A 22,822-nucleotide genomic window follows, 5' to 3' on the forward strand; every position below is an offset into this window, starting at 1 on the left:
GAGCGAGAATAGAGGAGGCCCAGACAGCAATTCAGAGCAGTTTTAATGAGGGTGGAGGCTGTACAAAGGGCAGGGCCCACCAAGAAGGGAAGCAGGCCGTGCCACCCCAGCCTGTGGATGGGACCTCAACATGGGCACCCTTCCTCTGTCTCTGCAAAGAGAGAGGTGAGCCCTTGGGGAGAAACAGGGGGACCAGCTCAGCCCCAACTCCTGGCCTCTGTCTGAGCCAGGCCCCAGGATGGAGGGGTATTGCTGGTGTAAGGGTGGGGTGGTCTCAGCAGAAAGCAGAAACTTTATCAGGCCTCCCCCACAAAACAAAAAGAAAAAAGAAAGAAAGAAGGAGAGAAAGAAAGAGAAAAGAAAAGGAAACCCCCATCAAAAATTAGGGGCTTGGGCCCCTCCCACCCTACCCACCCTTCTGTACGAAAAAAGTGCAAAACATTATCACAAAAAGGGGGTCTCTGAGAGGCCCTCAGCCTAGGCTCTGAGGCCCGGCTCAGCCCTGCCCTGCCCCGGACACCGCGTCCGGCGCGGTCGGGCCCTGGACCAGGAGGCCCTCGTGGCTGGCCCGAGGCCAGCTGAGCTCAGCAGGGCCATGTCATCATGCAGGTGCCCGGCAGGCACTGCCCCATCGCTCCTCCACCCTGCTCAGGGCTTTGGCCTTGTACTGCCTGCCCCAGCCCGGGCTTCTGAACCAGAACGCTGAGCCCGGGGCTGGCTGCTGGGGTTGGGTTGCAGGGAAGGACTGGAGTGAGGTGGAGGGCATCCATCCTCCGTGCTCCCAGCCTGGGCCAGTGCTGCCTCTATAGCATCCAGCTCCTCGCTGGCTGCCTTCATCTTGACTCGAAGCAGCGCCGCATAGGTGCCATAGCGGGATTTCTGAGACAGAAGGCCAGATAATGAAAACCTGCCCCCCTCCTCCCAGCAAAGAGATGCTGGGTCCCAGAAGGCATCTTTGAGAACTTAGTGGCCCTCTCTGAGCTCTTAGAACCACCTATAGTGACAGCTGACATTTCTGTAGCTTTTTACTAGGGCTGGAGACATGGACTACGTAACAGACATGTCACCTGACCCTAGTGGGTATGGAATTTAGCCTTGATCCCCAGAAGAAAAAACAAAGACTTTTCACCTAGCTGGGTTCCATGCTTGGATATCATACATACTTTTATCCCTAGCCTGGTCCTCTGGGAGATGCCAAGGCCCCAGGCCAGGATGCTCACCTCAAACTCCAGGTAGGCCTCCCTCTGCCGCTGCTCATCAGCCTCTTTGCCTCGGGCCTTCTTTCCCAGATGCGTAGCCCGGTGCTCTCGCAACTCGCTTGCCATGGCCTTCAGCTTGGCCTCGTGGGTCCTCACCTGCTCCTCCTGTCAGCCAGGGATGCCTGGTCAGTGTTACTAGTCTAAAGGCCCTCCGTGCAAATTTCATCAAGGGGCTACCTCCCTCTTGTGACCCACATAGGACTCCTGCACGGATGTCTAACCACACATGCAGCCTGGAGTACAGCTTACCACCCCGCCCCCTTCCATCCCACTGTCCACAGCGGGACTGAGCCATTTGGGACTACCTGGGAGAGGCGGGTGGCAGCGCTGGGCAGCAGAGGGCGGCTGAATTTCTTCTGGGAACTAACAGCAGCTGGGAAGGGGGGTGCAGAGAACATGGCAGCCACCACATTGATACGTGTGATCCAGGACTGCATTTGCTCCAGGCTCCTAGAGAGACAGTACAGGGACCCCAGGTTCCTGACCAGGAATGCCAGTCCCGACCTGGAGTCTGGTCTTGGTTGGTTGTTGTTTGTTTTGAGGTAGTCTATGCCAGGCTAGGCCCAAACTGGCTATGCTGTCAAAGAAGACCTTGAATTTCTGATTTTTTTTTTTTTTTTGCCTCTACCTCCTAAGTGCTGGAACTATAGGTGTGCATCACCGAGTCTGGCATGTACAAGGAGGGCTGGGGATCGAACCCAGGGCCTTCTGCATGCTCTGTAATCTCTACCAAATAAGCTATGTCTCCAGTCCATGGGGTGAGGCCTTACAAGGAAAGAGGAATCCAGGGAGCAGGGTCTGGAATGGGTAAGAAAGAAAAGCACTCACGGAGCCTGGAAGAGGAAGACCCGCCAGTCAGCTGTGCGCAGATAGAAGACGTGTGGTCTCTTGCTGTAATCGCTGGCGCGGGTGGCCAGGGCGTGGTGGATGCTGATGGCGTTCTTCAGCTCCGCCTCAGAAAGAGCCTTCCCAGGCTGGTACTCCTCCTATGGGAGTGCCCATCTTGTCCTGCCCCAGTCCTGGCCTGGCCATCTCCAGCCACCTAATCCCCTCTGCCAAGCCAGTCCCGTCACCCACTCGTGGCCCCGCACCACCCACTCGTGGCCCCGCACCACCCACTAGTGGCCCCGCACCTTCTGCAGGTAGAGGATCATGCCCTTGAGGATGCCGTGGAAGCTCTTCCAGCCCCGCTTGCCACGAGGTGCTATGGAGGGAAGGCAGGTCAGGGTAGCCTGAGGAAGGTCCATTCCCATCCATCCCCCAGTCTCCTGCACAGCCACATACTCTTCCTGCAGTCAGGGTCTGCGTGCACCTTTCGCACCAGGGCCCCGTGCTTGTAGACAGCTGCCCCAGGCTCAGGAGTCAGGTCCAGAAAAGGGCTGGAGCTGCTGCCACTGCCTCCGCTGACTCTCTTGATGACCTTGGGGTTAGGATCGGCCAACTCGGACAGAGATCGTCGCAGCTCCTCCTCATCTCTGCAGATGGGACTGTTTCAGAGGGTGCCGGCCACACTGCCACACACACCCAAGTTTCTGTCCTAGGATGCCTTTTTAGTGATTAGGAGTTGCCAGGGACTTCCTTCAGCCAGAAGCTTTGCTGTCTCTGAGTAGGACTCCACATGCTCCAGGGCTGTGTCCTCCCTGGTAGGAGAACTACCTGGGGCAGGACCACGTCGGGGCCTTCCCTCCCCCCACCACCAGGATGCTTCCCATATCTGTTTCTGCGCATGCCCAGTCCTCACACTCTTCTCCTGGACAGACACGTGTGACTCAGCCCTGTCCTAACCACACCTAACACCCGGCTCTGCTCACAGTTGGTTATGTGAAGCCAAACGGACGAGCTGAACAGGCTCGTGCCCGTAATCCCACCAACTGGAGAGGTTACGGCAGGGCTGCCACAAATCCAAGCCAGCCTGTCTCAAGACTTTGTCTCAAAAATCTAAAAGCTAAAGGTGGCGTCCTAGGATGCTCCTCCCAACATGTTCTTTTGTAAATCCTGTCAAGATGGACAACTCGGATTCTCTCATTGCCTGGCTCAAGAGTTTTCCATAGCCCCATTGCCTTCTCTATGACATCTATTGTACCCCCTTCCCACCCCTCTTTCCAGTCACCCCAGCCAGGGCTGTGACCTTGTACCCCACTTCTGCACTAACTTTAGTCACAACTTTGTTTCCCCTTAACACCAACTCCCCCCTTAACTCCTACAAGACACCAGACTTCAAGGCTTGCCTCCAGGAAGCCTTTCTCCATCCCCTCCCTTGAAGGGTGCTGATCCTGAGTCTGGCTCAACAGACAGAGACTACTGTGCCTACTGGTGTTTAGAAGGGCTCTTCCAGCCTGGGGCCCCAAACTGGATCTTCTCCTTCAGACAGAACTCTTCCAACACAATGAGAAAATGTGATTCCTTGTTCTGTGGCACTCCAAGGTAACCTCATGTACCCCTAGAGTTACTCTGCTTTCTCCTCAGGCTGCCAGGGACCTCCTTTTATGTTTCAACCTCCCCTCCTCCCCTCCCCCCAATACCTCTCCACCCTACCCCCATCTCAGCCCAGCTTGTCATAACAACAGAGCTAGACACAAGACAGACCCCAAGTCTGGGCAGGCATTCCCAAAGAAGGAAGTAAGATAGCCTTCCTGCTTCTTAGGGCCTCCTGTCCCGCCCCTGTATCCGTCCCAGTTCTCTGGCATCCCCGGGCTTCAATCCTAACCCTTAGCAAACAGCTCCAGCACTCACATGGCCCATTGCAATTTTTCATTCTTGATGGAGCTGTACAAGGCCTGGAGAGAAACAAATCAGGGGATGTGGATTAATCCTCCATGCACACCAGTGTCAGAGCTCAGAACCCTCCTGCTAACTTGGGAGACGAAATGGGACTACAAGAGGGACATCAGGACCGAAATCCAGCTCTGGAATAAAACACCAAGACCCAGGCCCGACTCCAGCATTGACGCTGCCCAACACGGGCCGGCTTCTACAGGGAGAACAAGCAACACGTGGGGGCAATTGTCTAGTCAGCACAAGAAGCCCTGCGCCACAGCCGGTACATAGTAACTGCCAGGTGCTGTTGCCTGTCATCAAGGGACTCTCCTGCTCAGAGTCTGGTAGGAGAAGTACAACCCTAAATAGAATCTGAGAGGAAGCCAAAGAAATCCTCCTTCCCCCAACCATGTGTTCTGGCCAGATTTCACAGCATAAACCCACACAGAGCAAATGGGGAAACTGAGGCTCCACGGAAGAGTATGTATCCTTTCACCCTCTTTGGTTCCCAACTTCAGGACAAAGTGAGCCTTCCCCCAACTCCACCAAGGCGACGCTAAGGGGCTCAGTGCTCAGCCGTCCTTCATACTACTGGTGTGTCGACCAAAGTCTGCACCCGTAGTTTCAGCTTCCAGTTACTATCCACCTCAAACTGTGGGCCCGGAACCGACCACTTCCCCTCTGCAAAGTTGGCCTAGGAACATCTGAGGGCCATGCAGTGACAAGAGAGAATAGCCTTTAAGAAGTGGTGTACGAGACCCCTGTACTTGGGGATGGCTTAGAATATACCAGCAACTCCAAGTGTGGGGGCGCTTCTGCCAGGCTGTCTGTGAGTGGGTGTGTCCCCAGCATGTGCGTGTTTTGCTGTGGGGCTGTGATGCTGCCTGCGCGTGAGTTGGGTGCAGCGGTGACGTCGGCATCTTCCCGATGCTGGGACACAGCACCCCCTCATCCTCCCAACACACCACAGGCTCCGACTCTTTCTGCCCATAGTCATGGCCAGCCACAAGGCTACCCAGGCACTCCATTCCTGCACATCCTGTCTGCAGGTGGGTGCACCCCAAAGCCTCCATCCCACAACACAAACCAGGCTAATCAACACACAGGTCCCAAACAACTGAGCCAAAGCCAACAGGGCGCAGACCCTGAACCCTCTCACTTCCCAGTGATCCAGCCAGGAGGCTGGAGTAACTACTAAGATCCAACCTGCAACCCTTGTCTCTAGCCTTCCAGTTCTGCATTTTGCCCTCAACACTACCTCTGCCTACAACCACACCTTCCTTCCTCTGAAGGTCCTGAACCCTACCATAGAGCCCAGCGTCCTGTTCCCATCCAGAAAACCCTCCGCGCCCAGAATACTGTGGTTGGTGAGGCAGGTCCACCTTGGCCCTCCCCCACAGCCCATACCCATCTTTAGCTGCCCAGGAGTTCCATCCTTGTTGGGTTCTCCAACCACCTTCATCCTGACCCATGCCCTCCTCGAACGCTCGCTCTGCTGCCCTCAGCACCTCCCTCAAGCCGCCCCCTCGCTCGCCGCCCGGCCTGGCGTGGGCCGCGGGCCCCACGCCCTCACCGCCTTCTTCTTCTTGCGGCTCTGCAGGCGGCTGACCACCAGGTCGGTGTAGAGCACGGGCTTGAGACTGCGCGAGCGCTGCGGCCAGCCGTAGCATAGGGTCTCCGCGCCGCGGTGGGTGCGCCCGTAGCGCACGGAGCAGAGCGAACGCGAGCGCAGCCGCCCCGCGCTGCTGTGGATGCTGTTGACGCCGATCATGCTGGCCCGCCCGCCGCGCCGCGGTCCCCGGCCATGCCCCCGCCCGCCCTCGGCCCCGGCCCGCCCGGACGGCCGCGGACGGCTCCCCGACAGCCAGCGCGAGCGCTCGGCCCGAGCCCGCCGGCTCCCACCGACGCACCGAGCGCTCGGCGGCGGCGCCGTGGGCTCCGCAGCTCCGCAGAAGGAGGGGGCGCCGGCGGGAGGGGAGGGCGCGGGCTGGGGCGGGGACGACGCGCGACGGAGCAGCACGGCGCGAGCCCGGCGCCGTGGGGAGGGCCGGCGGCCAGCGGGGGGCGCATGCGTGGGGTCTCGCCAGGGGGCCGAGCTCGCGCTCACGGTAGGCGGCTGCGGGAGGCGTCCAAAGCACCCTTCAGCTTGTTAGAATTGAGGGCTAAAGGGACCAGCCAGCCTGCTCCCCTACTGTCCTCACCGCCACCCCTGTGGCCGGTCTGAGACTCGCTGGCCGGCCTTCGAACAGTCACGATGACCTCGTCCAACCCTTGGGCAGATCTCCCGATGTCCAAGCCAAGTCCATATGCCACCGAGGTCAGACATACCAACTTCCAGACACACCGATTCCCATTCACCCTGAGTTACAGATGTCCACCTCAAAAGGTACCATCTACAGCTGATAAATACCCCCTACTGTCAAAGCAAACACAGCGGACTGGAAGACGCAGACCACGCCGCATCACACACAAATACCCAGACTACACCCAAAGCACAAACACCTCAAGTCACATAGGTCCTTCGATTCACAGACATTGCTAAACACACCACTCACGCAAACAGTTCAATTCACCGACACCTCAACTCACAGTGGACGCGCCCTCTCACATACACCCTCAAACTCAGGTATCCAATACACCCCAACCTGGGGACCTGTCCTGTGTCGTCACATGTATAGAGTGGTCCAGAGACACCCACCCCCTTCTTTAAGTTAGTCCAGGCCTCCCGAGGTAAAACACTCTACCATTGGGAGAAGGGACTTCGAGACAGGGTCAGAGGGCCCCTCCCTCTGGCACCTGGGTGCAGGACCTGCTTCCAAGAGAGCCAGAAGAGCAGTATCTAGTCCCAGCGTTGTGCTCTGGATGCAAAAACCTGGGGAAAACCTTTGTGCCTTCTCTGACCCCTCTCTACCTTAGGCTCCCTCCTGAGTAGTGGTGCCAGGAGGATCTTTGTGGCTCTTATACACTAAGTTGGAGAGCAATGTCCCCATGCCCACCCCAGCACCGCGCGCCAGCAGAGACACCTCCCTTCCACCTTCTGTGAACACTGGAAGGGAACCAAAGAGAGCAAATGCAGAGTCCAGGAACGCCTGCTCACGTGCTTTCCAGAGCCGGTCCCCCTTTCCTCTACCTCGGGAGTAGCACATGTGCGCATGTGCGCTGAGAGCCTGCCTATGGGGGCTGGGCGAGGGGGCGGTCCTCAAGCTGAGTCACCAGAGCCTAGGCTCCTGCTGCCTGAGCTACCCAACAAGTCCCAAATCCTAGCTCTTCCCTTCCTACAACTCTGCTCCTGAGCAGGTACCCTGTCCTGCCCTTCCAGTAACAGCTACCGTCTGAGTTACCACGCCCCCAACCTTGAGCAGCTCCCTGGGGAAGTCGCCACCATCATTGAGGCCCTCCAGGTTTCCGATGAAGTCCCCACAGGTCATGCGCTTCCCAATGTTCTAAGGGAGGAAAACAGAGGTCTGTGAGGCCAGCTTCCCAAAGCCTTTAAGCCTCTCGTTTTCTGGCCTCCCACCTGCCGTGCCCCTAACTTACGTGGCCATGGAGATCTGTGTTGAGGAGCATGAGGGCACAGGTCAGCGTGTGAGCGCCGTCTAGGGGAGAACTGATTGTCAGCTTCAGGCAACCCCAGGGGTTCTTCCCACACCTGTCCATCATCTCCTTTTGCACCCTTTTGGCCTATATGTTTTTACCACCCGAACTCTGTGAAACCATTCCATCTCTCCTCCAGCCCATTTCCTCAGCACGGACCTCCCCTCTGATCTCTGGCTCCTCCTCCCTAGATCCTCAAGTTGCTGGGGCAGTTGCTCCCTGCTTGCTCCCAATACTCAACATGCTCAAGGTACTAAACAAAGCAAGCTGAAGACATCACACAAAGCCAGTCAGCACTGAGGCCACGCCTGGTCCAGCACATACAGATGAAACGACTTCATGCAAGCATATCTCCACCTGCCTCTCAAAACACCCTTGACCTAGCAATACGCTTGTTACACGGACAGCTCCACATGCGTGTAGCTGCGTTTTACACTGGTGCATGAGCACATGCCTTACAAACATGGATATTCGTCCCTTCTTGCACAATCACTTGCTCCATATACGTGTGCCTCTGTGGCTAGATGGGGCAACCCTGCTCCCAACCTGCTCACCCTCTGAGGACAAGGCTTCAGGATTACACTGGAAATATCGCTGGGAGAAGTGGGCTAGTACACGCTCCCGCTCCTGGGTCTCACCCATTAAGGCCAGCTCCTTTAGAAACACCCTAAGATAGGAGAAAGATGATGTCATCCTCCACTCAAGATCTCCTTAGCAGGAAGTCCTGATCTCTGAAGAGTGATAGCAAGACAACCTAGAAGATGCATAGCTGGAGCCCTAAATGCCAAGCCTTGGCAGCAGGACTATCCTTACAGGGTTCAAAACCCACCTGAGAGCCTGATCCAGAGCCATGCCCGTGAAGACAAAAAACTTGAGATACTCGCCAGCCACCAATTTGCTGAAGTCATTGCTGTGGACAGGGCAGATAGGTAGGAGTCACAAGGTCACTTCAGTGGCATTGTCTAGAGACTGTGGGCATTGACCGGAGAGGATGAGGGGCTGCCCCAGGATGCATTCCTTGACCCTAGCCTCAGTCCCAGCCCAGGGGCATTACTTCTTGCCCAGATGCCGGGCCACATCGGCCTTCCTGAAGCCATCAAGTCGGTATAGCCTCTTGGCTAGGCGCTGTGCAGCCTCCAGATCTGCTTTCTGTCCATTGGACAAGGTGTCTGTGCTTCCCAGGGCCAGCCGCTCTGTGCTATCCAGCTCTGAGTCTGAGTCGGACACCAGTTGGCTTAGGGGTGGTTCACTGCCAGGGTAGATCAGCAGCTAAGAGTTGGAGCAGAGACCTTGGGAATTATCCAGACCCTCCCCTTGCTCTATACCCAGAAGTTGGGGAATGGCTAGAGACATGGAAATGTCTTTTTCGTTTTGGAAGGACATTAGTTAGCTTTCTCTCCACTTCCCACTTTTCTCCATGGAAGTTCTGCTTCAAATCTAACCCATGTCAGTCTTACTGCTGTAGGAATCCTGGCTACTCCCCAAAGCTAGCAGGGGCCTAAGGTTACTCTTTGATAGAGTTTACACCTCCACACCTGCCCTCCTCGAGACCTCTCTGCACACACTCCTGGACACAGGCACCCAGGTATAAATGGGGTGCTGGGGAAGAGCAAGGTAAAAAATCTAAGAGCATCAGGAATAGATACATCCTGCTCCCTTCATTTCCCGCCTTATGGAGAACTCTCCTTGATGCTCCCTGCTCCCCATAGAGAAGCAGTGTCTGGGGTTACAGTCTAGGGGGTCAGACTGTACTCATCCTCTTCCTCTCCTTCCTTTCCTCACCCCAGCTGCTCTACTCGCAAAGCCACCTGTCACCCCAGAGACAGAGGCCGGAAACTCCTGGTTGCTAGGCAACCCTGTCTCCCTGGCCACCCCCCTCCTGTTGCTATGGCTTCCATGACTGGGAGGGTAGCAGCAGAGGGGAGAGCACAAAGGTTAGGCTATGAAAGGACATTCCTAGAGCAGGACGAGACACAGCCTTTTGGAGGAAGGTGGAGGGAGGGGACGGGAGGGGTTGCTGGCTGTGGGTCTAGCTGGGTGGGGGTGAGAGGCTCTGTCTGGGAAGGAGAGGACCCTCCAGGAGAGAAAAAGGATGTTCTCTGGGGATTCTTCCGTCTTGAATCATGGTTTCTCCAGTCACTGGATCTGAGCCCAGGGAGGGAGCTGCAGGGGGCCAATGGCAGGAGGCCTCCAAATGGGAAAACAGACATCTGTTAACCACCCGCTCTTGGTCAGGAATATATAAATGACTTCCTCATTCTGGGGCTCTGTCCCTTAATCAACAGTTCCAGGGGGGGCAGGATTGGGGTTGACCAGTCAAAGAAAATACTCACCTGCCAAGGGGTGCTGCCCCCAGCCCAAGGCTATCCTCAGAGTGGGAGGGACTAGGAAACTCCTTCCTTGGGGCCAGTGTGGCCCCAGCATCTGACTCTTCTACCTCCCTTCTCTGGGTCCAAGGACCATCAGCAGCAGAGCTGGTACCAGAATCCAGTTCAAGAGGGGCAAGAGGGGCAGGTGCAGGTGGGTCAGGCCGGGGAGCTGGGGGTTGGGGAGGCATCTCAAAGGTGAAGAAGGGGCTCTGGGTTGGGCCAGGTGAGGCCAGGGCCTCCAGGGAGGCAAGGCTACTATAGGAGGTGCCCTTGGCCCGGTGCGACTCCAAGATGGCTTCAAACACACAACTGAAGGAGTCGGGCCCATCTGCTGAGGGGCTGGTCCCAGGCAGGAAGGGTACTGGTGACTTGAGAAGCCCAGAGTGAGGCATGTGGTCCCCTGGCCTGCAGAGGCAGGGAGAATGTCTGATCAGTTCCTCAGAATCAGGCTTTGGCAGGATTTCATTGAATTCTTACTGACTGGTACAAGGGTTATCACCCCCTTTCCACAGACCCAAACCCCTTAGGAAAAGTCACTAGAGTAGAGGGCTCATGAAGTTCAATGTTTCTGCAGTGTCCCAGCCCTGCCCATCTGCACCACCCAGCCCTCTTCCTCTTCCACAGTAATCTCCCTCTCCCCTCCTTTCCCTGATCCGCTTCCCTCCTGCCATCCCTTTTCTATTTCTGGCAACATCTTAGGAGATGCAGCTCCAAGCTGCAGTGGGGCGTGAGACAGAAAGGAAAAGCCCCCACATTTCCACATTCTCCTGCCAGGACCCAAGATCCAACCCTTGCTCCCTGTCCTCAGGCTGTCTCCCACGCCCCCACTTTGGCCTCTGGCTTTTGACCCCTGAGAATCCAGAACTCTGTCTGGTCCGTGTGGCTGCCCCGACTCCTGGCCTGGCCAATGGTGCCAATGCCCATACATTCCTAATATTCTCCCAGGCCTCACGGCTCTGTCTAGAGTCCCCTTTCCACACTGCTGATGTTATCCTGGTCCTCATAGTCTGTCTTCACTACCCTGGGTTCTTGCTGGGGTCAGTAAAAAAGAGCAAGCCACTTTCCCCAAAGTAGTCCCACTCACCGGGCCCCCTCCGAGGCCTCAAACACCTCATCATCCACATCCTCTTCACCACCTGCCTCATCATCTTCATTGCCACTGCCCAAACTGGAAGAAGGGCCAGGGCATGGGCTAGGTCGTGAGGCAGGTGGTTGGGCAGTGCCAGGGGGGCCCTCAGAGCTGGGCTGACTTTCGATGGCAGAGTCAGCCTCCTCCCGCTCAGCCAGCACCTCATCGATGTCAGTCTCTCGGTAGCACCTCAGGGGCACCTTGTCCAGGTCTGTCTCGGAGTACTTGGCCGCTCGCCCCACAGCCACCCCAGAGCCTTGCTTGGAGCCCACCCCATGTGATGGGAGGACCTGCTCTGGGGGCTTAGCACCTGTATGCACAGATACCAAGGTCAGGAAGTAAGTCATGTTGGATAGCTTCCCCACGGTCTTATGTAGGCTGGAAACTCTTCATCATCTACCACTATGTATCTGCCACACCCTTTACTTGATCCAAATGCCTGTGGAACTCATCTCAAATCAAGCCCCTATCAAATAACTATGAAGAAAACCAGACTTTCTTCTAGTCCTAGGAGTAACCCTTGATATCTAGCCACCCCTTCCTCTACCACCCAGCTTCCTCCAGAGCCCAGCCCAACCCTCAGAACACAGATGAAAAAGACTGGAGCCTGGAGAGACAGTCGGCTGACTTAGGAGCCCAGGGAAGCCAAGCAGGAGGAAGGTTTAAAGGATGCCTTGCCTCTTTGCTAGGCCTCAGCTGCTGGAGAGAAGGTCCTGCCCTCCTCCCCAGGCTATGTCCAAGCCTTACCTGAGCTGGGGGGGTCCAGGGAGCCATAGAAGAATTCCCACTTGGCTCGAGCGATTCTCTGGGCATGAGAGGAGACTTCCCGGGGGGAGGACCAGGTGTCCCCCTGAGCCAAAGAGGGAACGAAAGGCACAGGACCCCAAAACGAGAGCCGGACATACAAGGACACACGAATATGGAGCAGTAGAAAGAAAACCACATGAGACAGAGATGAAGGTGTAGGGACACAGTGATAGAGGGCAAAAAAGCTGATTTAGGACATTAAAGGATTTGGGTGACTATAAGACAAATCTCAGTCCAACAGGGGCTGATTTTTGTCCCTTAGTTGGGGCACTAGGGCCCCAGGCAGCCCAAGGCAGATTTCGTACCTGGTTTAGGAATCCGGTGTCTGCAGGTCCTCGGAAGTGCATGGCCAAGTGTTCAGGGGTCCCTCCCAGCCCATTAGGGAGGGAGGAGTAAAGGCCATCTGTCCCAATCTGGGGTGGGACCAATGGCCCACGTGAGGGGTCCCTGCTACCAGGAAGAACAGAGCCTCCTCCAGCTGGGAGTGGGTCTGATGTGGATGCCTCTAGCCGCAACTTCCGGTTGCAGCCAGGTCCAAGGGCTGTGGTGGGCCTTGGGGCAGAAATCCCGCCCAGGTCCCAGCTCCGACTCAGGCCTCCAGAAGCGGGTAGGCCATTCAGTGGCCTCACACTGGCCTTCTCCACAAAACGGAAGATGACCACAGAACTCTGTGCCCCTGGTGGGGGCTGCCCAGTGGGTGAAGAGGGTCCCCAGGGTGAGGGAGCTATATGGGGTGAGGGAGGGGCTCGCAGAGGGGTGCAAGGTGCTGTCACACGTCCCAGATCCCGGCCTCGAGGACCTGGGCCCACCACTCTTCGTATGAGGGATCCTGTGCTGCCATACATGCTGGCTGGGGGACTTTGGGGCACTGGGCCTTCGGGTAGCCAGCGACGAGGACATCGTGGTGGGGAGATGGCACAGTCGCCTTCTGAGCAGAAGCGCATGGCACCCTGGGCCATGCTGGAGCCGGGGGGTCAGGCTGGGGGGGCAGGGATGGCGAGGCCAGGCAAGGAGTAAGGGGGCTGCATGCTCTTCAGACAGGCCTGCAAGAGAGGAAGGGAAGCGTGGGTGGAGTGCCTTGGAGTCAGACAGGCAGGACAGTAGAGACAGAGATGGGACAGCGGGTTGGGCCTTCTAAGGCCCCGAGAGCCATCCTGGGAATATGGAATCACCCATCCTAACCCTGAAGGACTCTTGCTTTGGAAAGGTTACAGGGAAAGGACCATCTACTCAGTGGCTCCTTTCCTTCTGTCTGGGAGCCCTGAGCATCTCTTTATGATGGGAGAGCTGATTCAGTCCATCGAGTTCAGTTCTGGGGCAATTGGGAAGTCTTTCTTGGGTAGAGGCCTGTATCTTATCTTCTGGATCATAGAGGCATGGGTTCTCTATGGTTCCACTTGCAGGGGTCCCTCACTTAGAATAGGAGAAATAGGAGAGGGAAGAAAGGGGGTACACGGGGATGATGAAATGTTGAGAGGGAAGTGAGGAGGAGGGTCTGAAGAGGCCTTGACCTATGTCCATAGAGTGCTGAGTCGGGGAGAGATATTCTGTTTTCCATACCAGTACATGCATGCACACACACATGCCCTTGCATAAACACACACATGAATTCATATACACACATACAGAAGGACAAAGTATCAGTACAGTTAACACATTCATAGGCAACACCCTCCAGTACACACACGCAGTACTGCTCATAGACACACCCTCATAAAATCACAGTCATAACAAATATGTGTATGACGGAAAAGCACATGCTTGTTTTACACACACACACACACACACACACACACGGATCACCAAGCAGGAGCACACAAAGAGGTTCCCAAAATTCAGGATCTCATCCTCTCATGCACACAGAAACAGGTGTATCAGAGACCTCCTCGTCACAATCATAAACACAGATACCTATTTGCACACAGAATCAGAGACACACATTCTCTCCCTCCCCACCAGTAACCAAGTCTGGGTAAGGGGGTTGCACCACATCCCTCTCCCCCAACTCCAGGGGTATAAAATATCTTGTCCAGCCCAGGAGGGACCATAAAAGAAAACCGGGCCTCTGACGGCAAAGCAGGGTAGAGAAGGCTGTCAGAAGCAGCACCCTGGCCAGACAGGTTCTTGAAGCTCAACAGGGGCCTGGCCCTCCCCTGTGCAGGCTCTCCTCCAAGGCACCGCAGTACTCACCGCTGCTCGTCAGGAGCTGGAATCGAAGAGAGGCAGAGAGGCTGGGCCCCGCTCAGCTGTAAAAGCAGCACGGCTCCCGCTTGCTCCAGGCCCGCCCGCCTCTCAGTCCCTCCTCCACCCCTCCCCACGCTCTGCTCAAGCAACGCTAATCCCCCACACACACACCTCCCTCCTTTCCCAGGGCCCTAAGTCCCAAAGAATACCACCACCTAGTCACTACCTAAGACTCACACCAGAGGAAAGGGAGAATGTAGAAAACCCCGTTCTGTTCCCTAAACCCTCATATGCCCCACCCCACTCGTGTTCAGTTCTCTCTCGTCCATCATCTCCTGAACCACACGTAGGGTCCAGCTGCATACGCCTGTCCTGCTCCAGACCCCACGCGTGTCCCTAGGAGGCTGCCACATGACCTGTTACATGCCACACGCGCTCCCGCCCCCACAAGCACGCGGCCACGCAAAGCACACGGTACGGAGTAGAACGGACCCGCCCCCTAAAACCAGAAGACCCAACTATGGAAGGGACATCAAGCGAATGCAGTCTTAAACACTTCAGGGTCCTGAACCTCAGACCCAGGAGTCCTGTCCTGAACCCTAACCCGGAGTGCAGAGAAAAGATAAGTCAGACTCCAGGAAGAACTTCCTTGCTGCCTAGGTTAATCGTCCCGCCTTTTCAGGGAGAGAGTTTAGAAGGGATGACCCCGAGACTGGGACAAGAAGCACAGGCAAACCTTGTGCCCTTGGCCAGGGTGGAAAAGGGTCTGGCTATTTTAGGAAAACGCCACACGAGTTACTATGGTAACTATTCTCCTTTGGAAGGCCAAGACCGGCAGGTTATGACCTGGAAAGGAAGAGAGGGTCGATTCGGGTGGCCAGAAGGTGCGAGGACGTTCAAAGCGGGGGTGCGCGGGGCTCACCGCGGGAAGGGGTGGCGCGAGTTCCGCGAGGTGCTGAAGGGGACAGCGCCAGATTTGTCGTAATGCGCAAGCGCAGAGGCTCGAACAAAGGGGGGGGGAGGCGCGTGCCCGGAGGTGGTGCGCGCCCACATGTATCTTGCAGAGATCTTTCCAGGCTACCCCTTTCCCCAAGTATGCTGAGACAAGGAAGCATTCCTCTCATCCACCTTCACCCTCTTCTGTCTTTCCGGTGCTGGTTGGCTTCTCCCTTTATGCTACATTGAGTAATGAGGTAGTGTAGAAGGAATTCTGGGAAAACCAGGATTTCTGGGTTCTTTATCCTCGCTTCGTTTGATCCTGGTTAAGGAGCTTCCTCCCTAGAGCCTCGGCTTGCCTGTCTTTAAAATGGACGGTCCTTTGCTACCTTTGCTGCTGCTGAGAAGCAGTTTTCATTATAAAGCGGCTGAAATGTTTGCACAGGGGCGCCCAACCATGTAGGATGCAGCGGCCCTACCGTCTTTCTCATGCCCCACACCCATCTCAGATGCTGGAGGAACATATTACGTCAGGGGTTCCCCAGAGAGGGACTTGGGCTTAGTATCTGGGGGCGCAGTGAAAGGGAAGCCTAATGATCGAGCTTTGGGAAGTCACTCTCCCTACAATTAATCCAGAGCCAGTCAAGAAGCAATATGGCTAGTGGGCTGCGCTGAGCTTGCTTTCCTCTCGGACTCTGGACTGCTGGAAAGCAGACCTGGCTGGTCCTATATAGTCCTTTCTCCTTAGGCAAAGAGCTGGCCTCCGCTGCCCTGAACTGGAAAGAGATGGATGTCATGATTGTGCACTTCACAAGGAATGGCATGTTTAAACAAGTTTGCTTGATAATAAAAGTCCTAGCATCGCCCATTTAATCCAATCTTTTTGACGACTGCTTATTGAGCACCTACGACATACCAATTAGTTATAGTCTGGGCAGTATCTCCCCCCTTTCGTTTTCCAAAGTCGCTTAAACGCGACCAGAGGACAGAAGGAGGCTCTCGGTAACCTAGGAGTCCTGGCTCCGCCCCTTCTGCCTTTGGCCTTGTCTGCTCCTCCCATCACCACTCAGAGGCGGCTACTGGCCCGCAACGAAGACCGAAAGCTGTCTTCGCTCGCCGCTACTCCAGCCTCGGGCTTCAAGCCCTGTAACTGGGGAGACATCTAATGGTCGTCTGTTCTGCCTCAGTTTCGGGGTCCATCCGAAAAGCTTCCCGATAAGGATTCTCAGTGAGACCGCACTCGATTAAATCGGTCTGTCTCTTCAGACCAAGGAGGCGGGTTCGCTGCAGCTGCTTCAAGGCCAAAGCTAGTAGAGCTTACTGCGCACGCGCAGTAGACGGCGATGGAGCCACCAATGGAGCAGTCCGGAGGGGAGCAAGAACCAGGAGCTGTCAGGTACCGAGCACTGGAGGGACCTAGGGAGGGGAAAAAAAGGCCCGCGGGTGGGCAGCTGAGTCCAGGCCGGGCCCGGATCCCTCTTGCCAGCCGGGACTCTGGGGTATAACAGAAGGACTAGCACGTAACAGCCGCCCGGGAACGTCAACGCCGCTTTCCCCTCAGGCTCCTGGACCTGCCCTGGGAAGACGTGCTGCTCCCGCACGTCCTGAACTGGGTCCCGCTGCGCCAGCTGCTCCGGCTGCAGCGCGTCAGTCGCGCCTTCCGGGCGCTCGTTCAGCTGCACCTGGCGAGGCTGCGCCGCTTCGACGCCGCTCAGGTGAGCCGGGGACCGGAGCCCCGCCCCGCCCGCCCCGCCCCGCGTGGGTACCACCGTCGCCCCGCCTCCAGGCCAGCCCCAGCCGCGCGGTAAACCCTTCCCGACCCCGGGTGCGACGTGGAGAACTCCAGAGGGCGAGTACTGGGCAGCGCCTCGGAGGGAGCTTGGTGTCTCTCCTGCGAGGGAGGGCAGGTGGCAAAGTCCCGAAGTTAGGTGACTGCCAGGCAGTGGCCCGCCCCGGGGACGGCCTGAGTCTCCGTGCCTCCCGCCCGCAGGTGGGTCCACAGATTCCACGGGCGGCACTAGTCCGGCTACTGCGGGATGCTGAGGGGCTGCAGGAGCTGGCGCTGGCTCCGTGTCACGAATGGCTGTCGGACGAGGACCTGGTGCCGGTGCTGGCACGGAACCCACAGCTACGAAGCGTAGCACTGGCCGGCTGCGGCCAACTGAGTCGCCGAGCGCTCGGGGCGCTGGCTGAGGGCTGCCCGCGTCTGCAGCGCCTTTCGCTCGCTCACTGTGACTGGGTGGACGGGCTGGCACTGCGTGGCCTCGCTGACCGCTGCCCGGCTCTGGAGGAGCTAGACCTCACCGCCTGTCGCCAACTCAAGGACGAGGCCATCGTGTACCTGGCGCAGAGACGCGGCGCGGGACTCCGCAGCCTCTCGTTAGCAGTCAATGCCAATGTGGGGGACACTGCGGTCCAAGAGTTGGCTCGAAACTGCCCGCAACTCGAGCACCTAGACCTCACCGGCTGCCTTCGGGTCGGAAGCGATGGTGTCAGGTGCCTGGGCATGGGGGTGGTACGGTAGAAAGTGGACAGTCACTTTGGGGATAGGGAGGCGGGTTGTCAAAGACCTATCAGAAAGACCTCTGGAATTTTTTAGGCTAGAAAGAGTACAGTTAAAAACAAAACAAACAGAAAACCTTTCTGAGCCAAGACTGACACACTGAGAGAGGTCACATAAAGTTGATTTCTGGTATTTCTGCAACAAGGAGTGGGGGGGATCTTGAAACACTGGAAAGAACTGTGGGTTGGTACTAAGAGCCTAAAGCCCCAAATGAGCTGGGGCCTGGAATCTGTAATTCCATCCTGGCCCCTTCCCTTAGGTCCAGTACCAGTAAAAAAAAAAAAAAAAACAGACCTTGAGCTGGAGGGAAACCTAGAATTTTCTGGAGCCAGCTGCAGGTTTAGTGGGCTGGCCCTACAGACGGTGAGAGGATCTCCAGCACCTAGCGTCACCCTGCTCCTCCCTCAGGACACTGGCTGAGTACTGCCCGGCGCTGCGCTCTCTGCGGGTACGGCACTGCCACCATGTGGCTGAACCCAGCCTGAGCCGCTTGCGGAAGCGTGGTGTGGACGTCGACGTGGAACCACCCCTGCACCAGGCCCTGGTGCTACTCCAGGACATGGCAGGCTTCGCACCCTTTGTCAACCTACAGGTCTGACTGACTTTCCTTGGGGTGGGAGCACAGCTGGACTGTGTAGCTGGGGCTTGACACTGAGCCATAGGGAAACTGGACTGTGGGGGCCTATGGTTGAGAGGCCTGGGATATGCCCTGTCCCACCCTGGAATTTCAAATAAAGAGCTTTTTACCCCTTCTTGCCTGGTGCATAGGGGCCCTGAAGCTGAGAACAGGTCAGACGGACAGTATTTTCCTGCCCTGGGGCAGGAATGACTAGAATGAACGTACACCTTCCTTGGACCGCCTTTACTGTGCTCTTGAAGGAAGCTCCAAGAATAGATCAACACTAGAGCAAGGGCATAGAGAAGGGATAGGGTGGTGGGAGGGTTTTGCATCCCTCTGGGATCCGCAATGCTCGGCCGAGTCTGGCCAGCACCTCAGTGGAAGCGATATTTTCTGGCCGGCTTGAGGTTGATGTATGTGGCCTTCATCTCCTCAGCCTCAGGGTTCCGCACATCCTTGAATCGCTCTCCTCTGGTGCTCACTACTTGGTTGTCAATGTATCGGATCAGTTTCTTGGGGGCCTGTTAGGCAATCAGGCAGTGAATGACAAAACCAGGGGTCGGTACCGCTCATTCCACATCTCCAACTGCGTACTCCTCTTACCTCCTTGGGAGCCATAGGTCGGTGAGTCTTCTGGTCCTCTGCCCTGTCCACCATCATGTACCTGCCAAACGGGCTGGATGAAGCTCCGTCCACCTGGGAGACCCTCCAAGGCCCGGCCCAGCCCAGACTTACTTCTGAAGGATGAAAGACTTCAACTCATCCTTCTGGGGGCCTCTGAGGCGCCTGGGCAAGTCCTGCAGATGTAGGAGACCTATTCTAGGCCCAGTGGTGACAGCAGGGGAGAGATGAGGATGGGCAGGGTGTGCGCTTAACAAGAAAGCCTATCAGAGCTGATGTTACTGGGGTGGGGGTTGAGGGGGCTGGAAGAGAATACCTGACTCGGACTGCCCCAGCCTGTCCCCTCTTCCTTGTCCTCCACCAGCATCTGCACAGCTTCTTCCAGGTCACCCCGAGCTTTGGCCAGCACCCACTGGGCCTGCTCCATAGAACAGGTAGGGAATACCTCCAAAAGCACATCTACTCCTGGCAGTTCCTCCTCAGCAGCAGCCGCCTGTGGGCACAAATGTTAACAGTAGGCTGCCCATCTTCCTTTCTCACCCCAGGTCCTTCACGGCGTTCTCTCTAGCAGTACCTCATCTGGGGGGTGCCCGGCAGCAGCAGGAGGCCTGCTCTCTTCTTTGAGCTTTTCAGGTTGCCTCAGGGTCTCTGGAAAAGTGGGCACCTGACCTTGGACACAGGAGCGCTGTGGGTGCCGGTTCTCTTCAGGAGGCAGAGAGGGCATTGGATTTGCCAGGGCTTGGGGGGGGGGGGTATGGGGTGGGGGGGTGGGAGTGAATCCTCCAAATACCAGGTCCCCAAACTCACCTTTGTTCCTAGCATCACTCAGCTGCACCGAGAGCTTGTGCATCAGGTCCCCTATTATGCCCCTGAAAGGGCAGAGAAGGTGGTGAAGGGGGCCACTCTGCATTCATCCCAGCCAGCCCCCTCCTCCTTTTTGCCTGAGCCGAGCCCTACCTGGGGATGTTGGCAAAGCCAGGCACATAAGCCTCCATCATTTCAATGAAGGCCTCCATATCAAAGTTCTCCTCTGATGGCCCCGAGGGGCCCAGGTCCTCCAGGACCCCAAGCACATAGGAGAAGATGACCTCATCCAAGCCACTGTAAGAAAGAGTAGGGCCACGGGGAAGGACACTGGATAGGTGGAGCAGCCCTACCTAGTCTAAGCCTTCACTCCTCAGTTTCACGGGGCCATGAGTCAGCTCAGTGCTTGAGGCCTGCCTCCTCCCAGCTCCTTCAGCTTTAGTTCTCAGTCATTCCAGTGCAGGTAATCAACACAGTATGAGAGAGAAGACCATCTAAGCAAATACAAATCAACTCTCCAGGGCTGGGGAGATGGCTCAGCAGTTAAGAGCACTGACTGCTCTTCAGAGGACCCCTTTAATTCCAGCACTTATGTGAAGTAGCTGCCTACACTGCCAGCTCCAGGGTATCTGACACCCTCTTCTGGCCTCCCTGGGCACCTGCACACACACACACACACACACACACACACACACACACACACACACACAGAAACACACAGAAACAAATAATCTTGAAAACAAAAACAGGGGTTAGCAAGATGGCCCGGTGGTTAAGAGTGCTTGCTGTTCTTGCAGAAGACTGAGGCTCAGTTCCCACCATGGAACAGGGCTCAATAGTTTCTAATCACCTTTTCATTGGCTAGCCCCCACAGTATTATCTAGCAACACCCCTCTCTGAACTTGGCCTGGTCCTTCAGAAGGAGCTGCCCTTACCTGCGGTCTGCCTCTGGGAGATGTGCCTGAACAAAGGCAAGGAGGGCTGAACTGACGATCCTCTCCAACTCCATGCTGTGCCTTCTGAAGATACAAGACAGAATTGCCAAGTCTCTGGCCTGCCTCCACCCACTGAGCCACGGGGCTGCAGCCCTTGCTCTCCCTTCTGGGGCTGAACCAGCTGCTGATGTGGCCCTCCCCGCTCCTGCAAGCAGAGCCACTCCTGTGGCCACCCACGTCTACCTCCTTCAGCCCCAGACAGGGTACAACACTGTCTCTAGAAAGCTTCCAAAGGGAGTTGTGCCCCCCCCCATCGCCTGTGGCTAGAAGCTGAGGTCTTGGGGTCACATGCTTCCTGGCTAAGGAATCTCATCACTGAAGGGGCTACTTGGCCCCCAACTCCAATCACAAGGGGTCCCATTGTCCAGCCCCGTAAAGAAGGTCTCAGGACCAAGCACAGCCCTTCCCCCATCCAGGATAGGCCACCCACTCCTTGCACAAAGGGACTTCTTTTTTTGCTCCGAAGCCTATATAAAGGAGAAGTCCTACATGGATTGTCTCCTCTTGCCAAGTCCCTGCCTTTCCAACAGTCTGGGCCATGAGAGACCTTTGTCATCTTCCAGTCTGTAGAGTACCACACAGTCTGGTCCTTGCCCACTTCAATCACACATTCCCTCCTCACCTCACTGTCCCATGCCCTTGCTGTTCCTTGCTGTTCCTGCTGGCTGTGTTATTCGTTGGTGGGTCCTAGCGCCCACAAAAATGTCTGCATTCAGCAAGTGCTAGGTAAATACTTGCTGTCTTAATTCATCTCCATGCTTTTTTTAAAAAAAATTTGTTTGCTTATTTATTTTAAAGATTTATTTATTTTATATATGTGAGTACACTGTTGCTGTCTTCAGACACACTAGAAGAGGGCATCAAATCTCATTAGAGATGGTTGTGAGCCATCATATGATTGCTCGGATTTGAACTCAGGACCCCTGGAAGAGCGGTCAGTGCTCTTAACTGCTGAGCCATCTCTCCAGCCCCAAGATTTATTTTTATTTTCTGTGTATGAGTGTCTGCCTGTGTGTATGTATAGGCACAAAAGTACATGCCTAGTGCTCAAGAAGGTCAGAAGAGGGCGCCAGATCCACTAGAACTGGAGTTTCAGAAGGCTTTAAGCCACCGTGTGGGTGGTGGTAACTGAACCTGTGTCCTTTGCAAAAGCAGCAAGTGCTCTTAACTGCCAAGCCAGATCTCCAGCCCCCATTTCCATGGTTTTGACTCCCTCAAACTCTTTATGACTCAGGAATGCACAGATGGTAGGAATGGCTCAAGACTCAGGGAACCAAATGTCAGCCAGTCCTCTCATTTGGAAAGTTCTAACATAGTCTCAGAATCCACCTACACCAAACTCATCTCCACAGGTCCACTTCCCCGGGCAAACACATACCACTCAGTCTGCTACCCTACATGAACTTGGGGGTACCCTCGATCTTGTCCTCTTTCATTCCTCCCAGGACCCAAATGATCAAACCAAGTCCTACTGACTACACCCTCTTTTCCCTCCTGCTAACTTCTCTCCCAGTACGGCTTCTGTTCCTTCATCTCTGCTAGCATTTCTCAGGCTAAGGTTACTAGTTATTTTCAGGTTTTGGCCTACTGAGGTTGAACCATATAACTCCCCAATTTTGTTTCGAACACTCTATGTATAGTTTTGCTCAATATTTGCCCTTTCAGCAACACCACCTAGGTCTCCTAAGATCACAGCCTCTGGTGTCCACCCCCCTGCAGAGACTTCCTTCCTGGTTCCCAACTTCTCTGCCGCCCTCTGAGTCAAGGCCACTGCCCTCCTTACCCTGCTGCTTTCTCTTAGCAGTGGCTCATCTGGGCCCCTCCTACGCACAACTGTATGTCACCAACTCCCAAATGTTCAGTTCTCTAGTTCAGTCTGTGGGCTACTCATTCCTATACTTCCCTGACCCCACTATATGGAGAGCTTACAGGTATCTCACTTTGCATGTCCTGAAGGGACATCCTCCCTAAATGCATGTCCAGATACAGCTATTCCAGCATCAAGTCTAGGAGTTGACTGTGACACCACCCTGCCCTTGCTTTCCACCAACTGATTAGTTACATCTACTTTGTATGTGTGTAGAGTGTGCTGTACTGTGCTGCTGTGCTGTGTGTGCTGTGTGTGCTGCTGTGCTGTGTGTGCTGTGTGTGCTGTGTGTGCTGCTGTGCTGTGTGTGCTGTGTGT

General features: G+C 55.9%; 3 protein-coding genes across 8 annotated transcripts in view; 1 reads left to right on the top strand and 2 right to left on the bottom strand.

The window, feature by feature from the left end:
- Nucleotides 1-26: 26 nt before the first annotated feature.
- Psd (pleckstrin and Sec7 domain containing) lies at nucleotides 27-15,094 on the bottom strand. Of its 2 annotated transcripts, none has more exons than XM_028774112.1 (18): nucleotides 15,022-15,094; nucleotides 14,106-14,161; nucleotides 12,221-12,958; nucleotides 11,856-11,958; nucleotides 11,064-11,418; nucleotides 9,944-10,384; nucleotides 8,665-8,859; nucleotides 8,440-8,520; nucleotides 8,165-8,277; nucleotides 7,554-7,612; nucleotides 7,370-7,459; nucleotides 3,993-4,036; nucleotides 2,544-2,734; nucleotides 2,393-2,463; nucleotides 2,088-2,245; nucleotides 1,565-1,709; nucleotides 1,221-1,364; nucleotides 27-879 (listed from the first exon to the last, which is right to left on the bottom strand). In XM_028774112.1, exons 3-18 carry the CDS (start codon nucleotides 12,872-12,874, stop codon nucleotides 649-651), a joined length of 3,075 nt encoding a protein of 1,024 aa, XP_028629945.1. In that variant the 5' UTR covers nucleotides 12,875-12,958; nucleotides 14,106-14,161; nucleotides 15,022-15,094; the 3' UTR covers nucleotides 27-648. The 2 variants fall into 2 exon arrangements, with proteins under 2 accessions (XP_028629945.1, XP_028629936.1); XM_028774103.1 differs by lacking the exon at nucleotides 15,022-15,094 and adding an exon at nucleotides 14,339-14,490.
- A 1,001-nt stretch (nucleotides 15,095-16,095) lies between these two features.
- Nucleotides 16,096-18,351, top strand: Fbxl15 (F-box and leucine rich repeat protein 15). The gene is made up of 4 exons (XM_028773541.1): nucleotides 16,096-16,431; nucleotides 16,597-16,750; nucleotides 17,026-17,531; nucleotides 18,007-18,351. The coding sequence occupies exons 1-4, from the start codon at nucleotides 16,379-16,381 to the stop codon at nucleotides 18,194-18,196; spliced, it is 903 nt and encodes a 300-aa protein (XP_028629374.1). The 5' UTR covers nucleotides 16,096-16,378; the 3' UTR covers nucleotides 18,197-18,351.
- A 90-nt stretch (nucleotides 18,352-18,441) lies between these two features.
- Nucleotides 18,442-22,822, bottom strand: part of Cuedc2 (CUE domain containing 2) — an 8,150-nt gene continuing 3,769 nt past the window's right edge. The window contains exons 2-9 of one of the 5 annotated variants that reach the window (XM_028773577.1): nucleotides 20,578-20,661; nucleotides 19,796-19,939; nucleotides 19,646-19,707; nucleotides 19,413-19,486; nucleotides 19,155-19,331; nucleotides 18,953-19,014; nucleotides 18,821-18,881; nucleotides 18,442-18,738 (exon numbers count right to left, since the gene is read on the bottom strand). In XM_028773577.1, coding sequence (XP_028629410.1) covers nucleotides 18,592-18,738; nucleotides 18,821-18,881; nucleotides 18,953-19,014; nucleotides 19,155-19,331; nucleotides 19,413-19,486; nucleotides 19,646-19,707; nucleotides 19,796-19,939; nucleotides 20,578-20,651 — 801 coding nt within the window. In that variant the 5' untranslated portion in view covers nucleotides 20,652-20,661 and the 3' untranslated portion in view covers nucleotides 18,442-18,591. Of the gene's footprint in view, nucleotides 18,739-18,820; nucleotides 18,882-18,952; nucleotides 19,015-19,154; nucleotides 19,332-19,412; nucleotides 19,541-19,645; nucleotides 19,708-19,795; nucleotides 19,940-20,577; nucleotides 20,662-22,822 lie in introns of all 5 variants that reach the window. The other 4 variants (XM_028773570.1, XM_028773549.1, XM_028773585.1 and 1 more) reach the window with 4 other exon arrangements.

Source organism: Grammomys surdaster, unplaced genomic scaffold (assembly GCF_004785775.1).
Source record: "Grammomys surdaster isolate TR1022 unplaced genomic scaffold, NIH_TR_1.0 66, whole genome shotgun sequence".
Lineage (NCBI taxonomy): Eukaryota > Metazoa > Chordata > Mammalia > Rodentia > Muridae > Grammomys > Grammomys surdaster.

What these genes read in the sequence shown, in the direction of transcription:
- Fbxl15 (XM_028773541.1), top strand. Translation starts at nt 16,379, where the DNA reads ATGGAGCCACCAATGGAGCAGTCCGGAGGGGAGCAAGAACCAGGAGCT. An exon ending in CAAGAACCAGGAGCTGTCAG is followed by an intron (nt 16,432 to 16,596) that starts GTACCGAGCACT and finishes CTTTCCCCTCAG; the next exon opens with GCTCCTGGACCTGCCCTGGG. An exon ending in GCCGCTTCGACGCCGCTCAG is followed by an intron (nt 16,751 to 17,025) that starts GTGAGCCGGGGA and finishes TCCCGCCCGCAG; the next exon opens with GTGGGTCCACAGATTCCACG.
- Psd (XM_028774112.1), bottom strand. Translation starts at nt 12,874, where the DNA reads ATGGCCCAGGGTGCCATGCGCTTCTGCTCAGAAGGCGACTGTGCCATC. An exon ending in GCCCGGCATCTGGGCAAGAA is followed by an intron (nt 8,521 to 8,664) that starts GTAATGCCCCTG and finishes CCCTGTCCACAG; the next exon opens with CAATGACTTCAGCAAATTGG. An exon ending in TCCCCAGGGAGCTGCTCAAG is followed by an intron (nt 4,037 to 7,369) that starts GTTGGGGGCGTG and finishes GTTTCTCTCCAG; the next exon opens with GCCTTGTACAGCTCCATCAA.